Source organism: Balaenoptera physalus, assembly GCF_965194825.1.
Source record: "Balaenoptera physalus genome assembly, chromosome: 9".
Lineage (NCBI taxonomy): Eukaryota > Metazoa > Chordata > Mammalia > Artiodactyla > Balaenopteridae > Balaenoptera > Balaenoptera physalus.
This window is the reverse complement of record NC_138888.1, coordinates 54,411,762-54,424,578: the sequence shown is the minus strand read 5'-3', so window position 1 is coordinate 54,424,578 and position 12,817 is coordinate 54,411,762. Positions and strand designations below refer to the sequence as shown.

Below are 12,817 nucleotides of genomic sequence, written 5' to 3'. Positions count from 1 at the left end.
AAACTGAGGTATAGAAAGTTTATTCACCCAGTTATGCAGTTAACAAGTATGTAAATCCTCTGAAACACCCAATACAAAGTCCATCTGATGCAAGTTATAGAAAAGTTACATAAAATCTCAGGTATCTTACCTATAGTTAACATCCCCCTAAGAAGTATCATATGAAGGTGAAGAGTAGTTGGAATAACCAACCCAATTGCAAAAAAAATATTTGCTACATGAAAAACTAGATGATGTATTTCTTTCCAGTTTTCACAAGTGGTCTCATTGGAAGGCACAGGTAGGATAGTTTCTAACTCAGGTGTAAAACCTATTGCAGTTGATTCTGCCAATGGGGTGGACTTGGTATAATTCATCTTGAAAATTCCTATAAAAACAAATAAACAAAAGGATAATCAAAAAAATGACAGCTGTATCTTATCACCCCTATGGGTGTTATACCAAAATTATTTCTGTGAACTAAATGTGGGTAAATAGACTTCTCTGGTGGTTATGAATTAGACAGACCTAGGTTCAAATCCCAGCTCTGTCACATATTAAATGTATCTATTTCCTTATCTGTTAAATGACGATAATACTTCATTGACTTTATGAGGAAATGAAATATATAAAATACTTAGCATAGTGCACAACTATTCTCTGATACATACATATATATATATATATATATATATATATATATATATATATATATATCACTCCATATATCTATATGTTTGTATCTAAACATACTTGGAGGGGGAGAGAGAAAAATGAGGGAATTAACTAGTCTAAAAGACAATCACCAATGTTCATAAACCATAGCTATTACAGTTACTTAGTATAGCTTCCTATTATACTCCCACTAGTGACACTGAATCCAAACACAGGAAAAATAAGTAGAAAAACTGATTTTTTTAATACTTTCAAAAAATTAACACCTTACTATTTACTATTTGAACGCTTAGGATATTTGGAAGGCTTTAATTTCATACTGTTGTTAAATCACTAGACCATACATATATACATTCTAAATTATCATATATGACCTAATAAATATATTACTGTAATCATTTATATGTACAGAGAGAGTGTTAACATTTACTCCTTTAACTGTCTAAAGATTTACTTTCCCATAAAAATTCTAGTTGGTAGCATCTCACAAATTGAAAAATAGTAAACTTCCAGGTTCCTTATGTGGAAGAGGGGTCATGAGTATACATTTGACTATTTAATATTAGAATCTGTAGCAAATACATTTCAAAGAACATACATTTTACACATGCTTACATAAACCTTAACACAAAATGGCACTATTTCCTTACTATATGACCTGTCCTCTCCGGTACTTAAAAAACTCTTTCTATTGTTAATTATACAAATTGGTCCCTGGCAAAAACTATGTAGATTTACAGAATATGTGAATTGTTCTGTTTCGGGCAAAGAATTCCCAATGGGGACCCAAAATATGTTTAAATTTAATTTAGAAATATGATTTTCTTTCCAAATAAGGTCACACAATAGGCCATACTTTTCCATTTTTTTTTCTTTTCATCCATCACACTAAAATGAAGGTTTTAGGTGGTAGAATCAATTGGTATCAGGTTGGGCATTTTGAAAGGATGTTAATAAACAAATGTGAAAGAATTCCACATCTCTTAAGATGATAGAAAACTATACATGCCTAAATTTACAAACTGTGAATGGGATGATCAAGTCAATTAAAGATCTCTTCCCATAATTCTAGAACAGTTCATACATATGAGAGATAGTTGACTTAGATATTGATTTGCTGCAAAAAGGAAAGAAATCATTAAAATTCAACTACTTTCCAAATGTTTTTTTTATTGAAGTACAGGTGATGTACAATATTATACAAGTTACAGGTGTATGATATAGTGATTCACAATTTTTAAAGGTTACACTCCATTTATAGTTATTATAAAATATTGGCTATATTCCCTGTGTTGTACAATATATACTTGTAGCTTATTTCATACATAATAGGTTGTACCTCTTAATCCTCTACCTTCCAAATGTTTGACTCAATAAAAATACAAACATATTAGGATGGGGGGTAGGAATCATTATTTTAGTAACTCAACTTATACAAAGTTTGCTTTCAAGAACCAAATCAGAATTAATCTCATAAGTTTTTCAGGAGGGAAAATGATATTAAATGTCCTCTATCACTCATGATGTCAATATCAGCTTATGCATTAGTATTATATAAGCTAAAAATAACTGCCATTTCTACTGCACTTTAGAATGTGTTTTCATTCCCATTGTCCCATTTGTTCCCCTAACTAACCTATGTTCTCTACGAGACAGGGACAAAGTCATATTCACCTAAGTATATCCAAGGCCTAGCCTCTGTAGAGAATGCCAGAGGTGAAAGCCATATGGAAGGTACACAAAAATGACAGACATTTTTAGAAATTACTTTTCTGTCTCCCCAAACCTCAGTAGTCAAGATAGGAGAGTGCCAAGCCTGCCTGAGGCTGGAGAGTCAGGTTCTATACTACAAGCGCCAGGGAGCCACATAAACCAGGGAAAGTCACTTCTGCTCCTTGGGTTGGCTTCTTCCTGGGAACTGAGACAACTGGACTAGATGGTCTTTGAAACCCCTTCAAGTTTTAATAGCCTGTGGCTCTAATAGATATTTATATAGTCAGTTAAGTAATACATATTCCCCCTCACATCCACCTGATTACATCTGTACTGCCAACTAATTCACTGTAATTCAATTTCAGGCTTTTAAAATTTCTCCAACCGGCACTAAAAGTACCAATTTCTGGTCAAGAGAAATGATAGGAAAACTATGATCTACTAACCCAAGAACCAAGGACACGGTAATAAGAATTTTTAAAAGGTGAGATAACCCTACAACATATTTTGACGCACCACGCCTTGTTAAAAATATATGTATAATCCATATATTTATTTAATTTTCTATATTCAATATATATTGTATAGTAATTAACATTATATATTATACATAATTTATTTTATTTGTATGTTTATCTATATGTCTATTATTTATCTAGGTATACTTATCTATATGTCTATTTTGAAATGCCAGTAACCTACTGTCAATAAATATGGATCGGATCTTGCCAATAAAAATGGAAACCTCTTGCCAAAGGTTTCAGCTTCCTTTGACCACTACTTAATAGATTTATGTGGCTTGCACTGAACTATCCTTATACAGAGAATGAATGAGTCTGACGAGGAAGGTTAGACTGGTAAATTGGTAAACGTTCAGGTTAATTTTGACTAAATCAAGAGAAATTTTCTTTTTCCTCTGAGTCTGATTTCTTAAATTACCTGTTCTAGTTAAGTCCTGTTTATCTATTGCTTTTCAGGTAGGTGTGTGCAGGGCTAAATAGCTAAATGGTGAAACTAACATTAACCCTTCACGAAACTACACAAATGAAGAAGATAACAGCGGTGAGCAAAAGTCGTGCTCATAGACTAGCGCAGTTCATTCCGTGATTCTAACTGAACCTTCGTTTATCTTCGGAATGACAAGGGCACTATGTTGCTAAGAGTCTTTTCGTACTTATTCTTGCTCCAAAGCCAACAGTCTCTGAGACTTATCTGGCCAACAACACGTTTCCCAAAGCCTCGGAAACGAGGGCGCGGGTGGATCTCGGTTTCCCCAGCCATCTGCTCTCCCCAGGCGCCCAGCTCACCTCGCTCCTTAAAGAGGGAAGGTCTGTGTCAACTGGTCTTGATCCGAGGCTCTCGGGCCACGACGGGTGTGCAGTGAGCGCCCTGACCCACCTCGCATTCGCAGCGCCAGGCCAGAGCGCGCGACCCGGTGAGCCCGGCTGCGCGCTGCCTCCGCCTGGGACCCGGAGGCCCTACAGGGGGCGAGGAGGAGCCGTAGTGGGTTCGCGGGTCCGGAGCCCTGGGAGCCTCTCGGGGAGGGGAGAGGCCGAGCTCACCTAGAGCTTGCGGGCAGCAGAGCGCGGGAACCGGCACCCGATGGGGCCCAAGCGCCCGAGGACGCTGGCGCTGCCAGACCCGAGTGGCGGCAGTTGACATCCGAGGGTCTGTGACCGCGACGCCCAGACCCGGGGTGAAGGGCGGCTTCCAAGGACAGGGAACCCCGCGAGGGCGCGGCCAGCGAGGAGAGGGCGGGGTTCCCGGCGGCCGGGGAACCGAGAACACGCAGCCGCCACCCGGGAGGGCAAAGTTGCTCCCAGTTGAGCAGGGATCCAACTTTCGCTTCCCGATTTAGCCCCGGGAGCTCGAGGCTGCAAATAGCCGGGCGCGTTGTGGGAGCCCGCGGCAGCTGCGCCTCCCGCTCCTTACCTGGCTCGTCCCTGGCGCGGAGCCCGGGAGGTGCTGGCCAAAGTTTGGGGCGGCAGCGGCGGGGCGCAGGGGACACGGACGCGAAGGCTCGACGGGAGCCCGACGCGAGAGCCTCGGACGATCGGCGGGTCGGGAGGCTGCTCGGCCGGTGCCGGGTCCCCGCGCCCGCAGCGGCTTTGACTAAAATAGGCATCACGGCAGCTGCGGCCGCGGCTGGGGCCGCACAGCGCACGCGCCCGGCGTCCCGGCGCCCCCCGGCGGGCGGAGTCCCGGGCCTCGGCCAGGACTCCCCGCCCCGCTCCTCCAAGTCCGCCGCCGCGTCTGCACAAGCGTGGTCCCGTTTGAAGCACCCGCTTCTTTCTTTCCTGGTTTCCTCTCTACTTCTCGGTTCTGTCCTAGTTTGGGCACGAGTGGGAGGCGGGCAACAACTTGGGGCCAGCGGCGTTGGCTGCTCAGCCTCATGGGGATAACTTGAGCAGTCGGGTCCCAGGAGGGAGAGAAATCAGAAGAAGAAATGAAAACTAGAATCATTTCCCCACAAAGTCGAACGACCCACTCGCGTTTAACTCCTTTCTGGGACAGTCGCCCGCATCTCAGCACAAGCCGGAAGGACCGGGAGAGAGTGCAACTCGGCGTCTGAGCCTGGCGGCGGAGGCTGGCGGTTTGGTCCACAGCGACGCGAGACTGCGCCCTCGGGGACCCGGCGGGGGGCCAGAGCAAGCCCGCCCTGCTGCTGCGGGGGCCACGCGGGAGAGACCTTCGCCACGAGCCGCGGTTTTGTTTCCATGGAAGAAGGTACTTATCCGAAATTTGCATTCCCGTGGCACTGCAGGCGAAGCTCCACCCGGAGGTTGCCACTTGAATTTGGCAGATGTGGGACCCTGACTCGAAAAACGAGATTTGAAAGTACGCTCCAGTCAGTCTTTACTGTTTATAGAGCACAACTCTTTTGGGTAAGAAATGCAGGGCAATTTAATGAAGAGTTGGTATGGGGAAGGAGTTGGAGGACAAAAGAGGAACGTTAGGTGGGCATTCACAGTTTCCACCGAAGTGTCCTATTGACGGATAAAATTTGTGCCAGTTATTAGAGTGTGAGGTCGTTCATGCGTGCCAAACATGAGCCAAAGACCACAGGTACTTTATAAAGTGAGGACCTAGGTGTGCACACTCGCCAGGCCTCTCCAGTGCAGCATCTTCTTCAGGAATTTGGGCTATAGTGCTGCACAGACCAGGTTTGAATCCTGCCTCTGCCACCAGCCAGCTGTGTGACCTTGGGGAAGTTACTTAGCTTTTCTGGGCCTCAGTTTCCTCTTTTGTACCTTGGGGGTGATGATGGTGATGATGATTGCACCTGTTTCTCATAGGATTGTTTTGCGGACTAAATGATTTAATATACATAGAAGGCTTAGAATGGTACGAAGTAAGTTCTATGTGCATGAATATATATTCTACTTATAGAGCTCCTTCTCTAACATGTTTGAAATTTGCTATATCTATCCAAAATTTATTTTCAAGGTTACTTCTTCAGAGTCTGTTTCTTTTTAGATGCTCTGCCAGCCATTTTGGTAGCTGCCACTACATACATTTTAAGGTGTAGGTTTAATAGTAAATGTGCATAAAGATTTGGCATGGATATTTATTGGAGAATGGCTTGTGGTAATGAACACTGGAAATAATTTGTAATCATAGGGGGACTAAGTAAATTATAAGACATCCAAATAATCTTGTTCTAAGCAGCCATTAAAAATAATTTATAGAAAGATTAATTAGAGACGTAATAATGTCTGCTAATTATACAGAACAGAGGTCAGCAAACTCTGGCCCAGAGGCCCAGCCAACTACTGATTTTTGCACAGCTCATGAGCTAAAGCGGTTTTTACATTTTTTAAATGGTTGAAATCATCAACAGAAGAGTAGTATTTCATGACGTGAAAATTATATGAAATCCAAATTCAGTCTCCATCAAGGCAGCATTGCGGAGTTGTGATAGAAACTATATGACCCTGCAGAGCCTAAAATATTTACTATCCAGTTCTTTACTGAAAAAATTTACTGCCCTTTGATATAGAGTGTACTTTGTGCCAGTCACTGTTATAAGTGGTTACATATGTTAAGCCATTGAATCCTCATGATAGAAGTAGTTACTATTATTATCTCCATTTCGTAGACGGGAAACTGAGGCAACAGCAAGGTCGAGTAGCCTGCTCAGGGTCACACAGCTAGCGAGAATCTGAGCCAGGATGTGAACCAGCCAGTCTAGCTCTACAGCTTACGCTCCCGTCCACTACCTGTACAGTTTCTGCCACCTTCTGTCACTGCCTACACTGCCTCCCATAAAAAGATGTTAAGTAGAAAAAGGCAGGTTACAAGAATGTGGAGAACATTACAAACCATCGGTGATGTTAAGCAGTAAAATGCTTACATTCCTTACTTCAGAGTGCTGAAGTTGTAAGTGATTTTTCTTTTTTTCCTCCTTCTTCCCCTCCCTCTCTCTCTCCCTCCTTTCTTCTCTCCCTTTTCTCCTCTCTCCCTCTTCATCTTCCAACTTCTACGCCTCCTCCTGCGTCTTCTCCTGTGAAATTTTCTATGATGATTATATGTTACTTTTATAAAAATTTAAACACATATTTACTAAAATAATAGAGCCCAGGTTCTGGCTTTTGCAGACTGGGATACCAGACTCCAGTTACGGAGTCAGTTGTTACTGGACGTACTCCTTACCTAGCAGGATCAGATGCCTGTAAGGCGTTTAGATCATATCAAGATTGCATACTTTTATGAAAAGAATACCAGATTCGATATCATAAGACTTGAGTGCTGGCCTTGGATAGTCTGTTTGCTCGGAGTTTGTGTTCCACAGAAAGAGGAGACTGAACTAAATCCGTGCCTCCCTCACTATAACCTGTCTAAGGATTAAAAGCATAATTTTATGTTTGAATTTCTTATCATTGATATATGAATATCAGCTCTATAAAATTCAAAAGAATTCTAGACACAGAAACTTGGGTTTGGGAGTGCCCTAGGCTCCCTGGTCTCCTCCTGCTGGGCATGGAAAGATCAGATTGAAAGACTCAGCGCTATTTGAAAATGAATATGATGCAAGGAGGTAACTTGCATAGAAGTGTAGAATGAAAAGGGTACGAGGCATAAATAACAGAACATAGGGCCGCCTGTCTCCTCTGCAAAAGCTCTAGCTAGTACAGCTTAGATTGACATAAACAATTATTTCTACCTTTATTTCTCTATGGGCATCCTAGTCTGCTTTTATCATTTGGACAAAACCTTGATAAGATTTCAAAGTTCATATAGAACAAGTTTGTGAAAATAAAACATGAGCTGAGGGAGTCACTGGTTTTAAAAGTATGTCGCATTACCTTCCTTACCTCTATCTGCCCATGGTTTACATCAGTGTAGACTTTCTTTCAAATGTTACTCCGAACTGCACAGAGGCCATAGCTGCTTCTGGTATGGTCTCATGGCAGACCAGTTGTGATCAACTCTTATACAATGATTTGATTAGATTCTTTCTGTACCTAAGCTCATCTCGTTAAATGTTACATTAACTTTTTCATTGACCAGTTTGACAACGAGCCTCATTGACTGTTTTTAAATTTCTTTTCCTTTTTTAAAAAAATTAACAGACTTGGTTTTGGTTTCGTTAGAGCAGTTTTACGTTCACAGATGATTGAGCAGATAGTAGAGAAAGCTCCTATAGAGCCTCTTTCTCCCCTGCTCACAGTTTCCCCAATTATTAACATCTTGCATTAGTGTGATACATTTGTCACAATTGAAGAACCCATATTGTTACATTATTATTAACAAGGGTCTACATTAGGCTTCATCTTTGTGTTGTACAGTCCTATGGGTTTTGCCAAATGTATTTGTCATGTGTCCACCTGTGACATAATAAATACAATTTTTAGTCTCTTCTCCCGTTCCTGACCCAGAGTTCTTAAAACCCTTGTAGCAATTTCTTGAGTGACTGGCATGCAAGGAGCATCTTTTGTTCTAATATTTAGTCTTTGATCCCCAATTCCTGACACAGGGCTCTTAAAATCTTCATAATTTCCTGAGTGATGGGGGCGATAAGAGAGTCTTACACAGAGCTTCCTAAATCCCTTGGAAATTCCTGGGTGATAGGAACGTGTTTTGTTCTAAGGAGATGACCCCGTGTGGGCACCTGGATAGCTTCAGGATGGGGTCTGGTCACCAGAAAGACCAAGCCACGACTAGAAGCTTGGAGCTTTCATCCCCAGCCCTCCATTCTCTGGGGAGGGGAAAGAGGCTGGAGATTCAGTTAATAATCGACCATGCCGATGAGATGAGGCCTCTCAAAAAATCCATAAACTAAGGGGTTTGGAAAGCTTCCAGGTTGGTGAATATATCCACGTGCTCGGAGGGTGGCACACCCCAACTCCACAGGGACAGAAGCGCCTGCACCTAGGAAGCTTCTGGACCTTGCCCTATGTACCTCTTCATCTGGCTGTTCATATGTATCCTTTATTATAACCTTTATAATACACTGGTAAACGTGTTTCCCTGAGTTCTGTGAGTTGTTATAGCAGATTATCAAAGCGGAGGACAGAGCTGTGGGAACCCTGATTTACAGGCAAGTTGGACTGAAGGGTGAACTTGGGGGCCCATTACTTATGATTGGCATTAGAAGTGGGGGGGGGGTCTTCTGTCACTGAGACCTTAACCTGCGAGGTCTACACTAACTCTGGGTAGTTAGTATCAGAATTGAGTTGTGGGACACCCATTTGGTGTCTGGGGAGTTGGAGAATTGATTGGTGTGGGAAAACCCCACACACATTTGGTGTATGAAGAGTAGAGGAGACAGAGTTTTGTTTTGTTTTTGTTTTTAAAGTAATGGCATGTACCCACCATTGCAGTATCATACCTAATAGTTTCACTGCGCCAAAATCCCCTGTGCTCTGATTCATCCCTCTCCTCCCTCACTTCCCTAACCTCTGGTAACCACTGATTTTTTTCTTTACTGTCTCCATAGTTTTGCCTTTTCCAGAATGTCATATAGATAGCATCATATAGAATACTGACCTTTCAGACTGGCTTCTTTCACTAAGCAATTTGCATTTAAGGTTTCTCTGTGTCTTTTTGTGTCTTGATAGCTCATTTTTTAATCACTGAATAATATTCCATAGTATGAATGTATTGTACCACAGTATGTTTATCCATTCCCCATTTTACGAACATCTTGGTTTCTTCTAGTTTTGACAATTATTAATAAAGCTGCTATAAACCTTTGTGGGCAGGTTTTTGTGTGGACATGTTTTCAACTCATTTGGGTAAATAAATACCAGGGTGTGCAATTGCTAGATTGTATGGTAAAGCTGTGATATCTTTGTAAGAAACTGCCGAACTGTCTTCCAAAGTGGCTGTACCATTTTATGTTGCCACCAGCAATGAGTGAGAATTCCTGTTCCTCTGCATTCTTGCTAGCATTTGGTATAATTAGGTTTTTTTTTTTATCTTAGCCTTTCTGATAGCTGTGTTTTTTGTTTTTTAGGCTGACTCGGTTAATTTGTTCAAAAGAACTGGTTATGCCTTGAACAGGTGTTTTATATCTTGGCTAAATTAAAAACAGGAAATAAAGCAAAGGGGTATAATCTTTCATATTATTGTTGTTGCATCCCAAAGGCCCACAGTCTAAAAAAATGGTTAAAACAATGTCTAAATATTTCTAATACTAAATTCAGGGAGGAGCTCCCTAAAAAAGTTGGTTTATATTTGATTCATTGAACAATGAGCTTTTACCCAAAAGGTTCAACCCTTAAAAGAAACAAAACCTAACTAACAAAACCTAACAAAAAAAGTGACCCAGTATTTTAAGAAGACAGTGAATTATAAAGGTAGTCGAAAGAGTGGGGGATTTGGAATCATCAGCTGGATTTGAACCGTGGTTTTACCTTTAATAAACTGGGTGAATTCAAATCATTGATTAAACTTTTCTGAGCCTCAAGTGCTTGTCTGTAAAACTGTGAAAGTCATTCTTAGTTGAAAGGATTATTTTGACCTTTAGAAACTATGTTTTAAAAAATGTCTGGCATCCAGCTTTCGTAGCTTAATTGTACATCTTTTTACCCTCCTTATAGTGCTCTGCACATGGTACAGAATCAATAAAAATTATTAGAGTTCCCATCATCAAAATTCCCTAATCTGATGAAATAGTTGAAGTATTCTATGAACACATGAAGTAAAGATGTAGTTTCATCTTCTATGTATTTGCCTGTTAGAACATAGCAGACATAAGACAGAGATTTCAAACAAAATTTGTAGATTGCAAGACTTTGGCTCATGCTAAAATATCCAGTGGTTTGGGATTTCCCTGGAGTAGCCAGATATGAGATATTGGCTTCAAAAGCAAATTCATAAAATATGCAATAGTATAGATTCTGGAAACTGGGCACTTGACAGAACTAAGTTACAGTAATTCACTGTCTGGGAATTGACAGAAATGTGCACACAGTGACTAGAGTCAGAAACTAGAACCCTGATACTCCCTCTGTTTATTCTTCCTTACATAACTTTGCTTCTAAAACAGAAGAGTTGCATTTGTGAATTATTTGTTTTAAATATTAAAATAACAAAGGCCATATATGAAGCATTTAATAGGATTTCCTAATCTTTCAGAAAGTAATTTCCAAAAGAAGGAATTTATTATAAGTAACTAAGTATAACAGAATCATGATTTTTTTTAAAAAAGTGTAAAAAGAGGATCAGAGAAGTAGCTCCAATTCACAATCATTTCCCAAAGAAGCCTCAAGGCCCGGCCCAGGTTGGATTCTTAAAACAAAAATGGATCCCAGGCCCAGGCAGATCCCCCAGGAAGAGCAGGTTCAAAAGTTTGGCACCAACTCCTGTAAAGACTTCTCTTGTGTCTTGTTCTTTCCCTTTTGGGAATTTCTAGAAATTCACAGACCCCTGAAGCCTGTCTTATGAATCCCACGTTAAGCACCTCTACTGCTAGAGAAGAGAAATGCTACAACCCCGAGGATGACGCTTTTAAAGGTACTGGGTTTTTTTAGTGTATAAGTAACTCCTTTATATGAATAATTAATTTGGTGATTGGAAAGGAGAAGTTGTTAATGATAGAAAAATAACTTTTGGCAATTCTTAATAACATGTAGTCTGAATGTATAGACAAGATTTTTATTGAAAGTGAAGCCAGGGGAATGACTTTTAATCTGTATCCGATGAAAGCAAAACTTTCCATCATAGAGTTTCTACTGGGAAGTATCATTCTGTTATGTAATTAATCCTCAAAAAAGGCTGGTTTTGGAGGCCAACAATAGCCCGCCCAGTAATTGACATTGGCTAGAAACAAAAACCCCAAGCAATGCATTATAAAGATGGAAAAATAAAATAAAGTTGGGAAAAATGGTGCTGCCATCCGGCATTAATTGATGTGCAAAAGCACTCAGAGTTCCCAGGAGAAAAGAATTATTTACATGCAAATTTTTATTATTACGACTACTTAAATTATTGTAATAAATTCATGAAAATAAGACACCTCACTAGCTTAATGCATATGTAAAACCTAATAAAACATTTATGAGCTACATACCAGCAGCTTTATCATTTGGCATAAAAAGTGGTAAACAAGCTGACATATTTCTTTAGTCCAAGATCAAACATATTTGGTAAAATTTAGGACCACATAAAATGATGACAGTGATGTTTGGTTTGAAAACTGCAGAGACCCTCACACACTTTCATAGGAGAAGAAAAGGTCATGATTTGAAAAGATACAGATTTTACAGTCATTGAGTCGCTTTAGCATTTGGGAGGAATAGAACTACCTTGGTTAGCGCATTTTCCGACAGAACACCATTTTGGTTTATATGCCATATACAAAACTATTCGTATGCAGTTTTACTGTGTACTACAACTTAGGGATTTCTTAATATTTTTTACATCAACTACACCACGTTAAATTATCCAAAGAGAAGTGTAATGAATATAAACTCAGAAAATGGCATCTAAAAGCAACAGAGCATTCCAACGTGTCAGGAAATCTTGCAGATGATGTCATATGACTATTTAATGAATAAATAAAATTTCTAATACCTAGAAAATTGATGTTGAGTAGGAAAAAATCTAGTAGAAAATATTACTATTAATGAACATTATAAGATGCCATATGATGAAATCATTAAAATGCCTTGGCATTTATTACTTACATAATTAATGGGTTAACATGTTGGCATGTGATTCCCACGTGTTTTAAAGTGATATTACAGAAGTGGATTCCCCAAAGCAGTTTGTCTCTATCTCTGTTACGGCTTTATTACTTGCTACCTTTTACATATTTATGTAAAAGCCTTACTTCTCCTTCTAGGTTGTAAGTTTCTGGTGGGTAGGAAGTGTGTCTGATTTAACTTTCGTGTCTCCATGGTACCTAACACGTGATTCACATGTATTTGGGACTCAGTGAATATTGGTTGATGGAATACTTGCATTTGCTTTTAAGTATTATCCTCTGATAGAAGAAATACTA

General features: G+C 40.2%; 1 protein-coding gene across 2 annotated transcripts in view; it reads right to left on the bottom strand.

Annotated features, from left to right (window-relative positions):
* Positions 1 to 4,541, bottom strand: part of POPDC1 (popeye domain cAMP effector 1) — a 41,842-nt gene extending 37,301 nt beyond the window's left edge. Inside the window, exons 1-3 of one of the 2 annotated variants that reach the window (XM_082475353.1) lie at positions 4,300 to 4,439; positions 3,675 to 3,845; positions 131 to 367 (exon numbers count right to left, since the gene is read on the bottom strand). In XM_082475353.1, the coding sequence (XP_082331479.1) occupies positions 131 to 356 (226 nt within the window). In that variant the 5' untranslated portion in view covers positions 357 to 367; positions 3,675 to 3,845; positions 4,300 to 4,439. Of the gene's footprint in view, positions 1 to 130; positions 368 to 3,674; positions 3,846 to 4,299 lie in introns of both variants that reach the window. The other variant, XM_082475352.1, reaches the window with a different exon arrangement.
* Between the last annotated feature and the right edge of the window lie 8,276 nt (positions 4,542 to 12,817).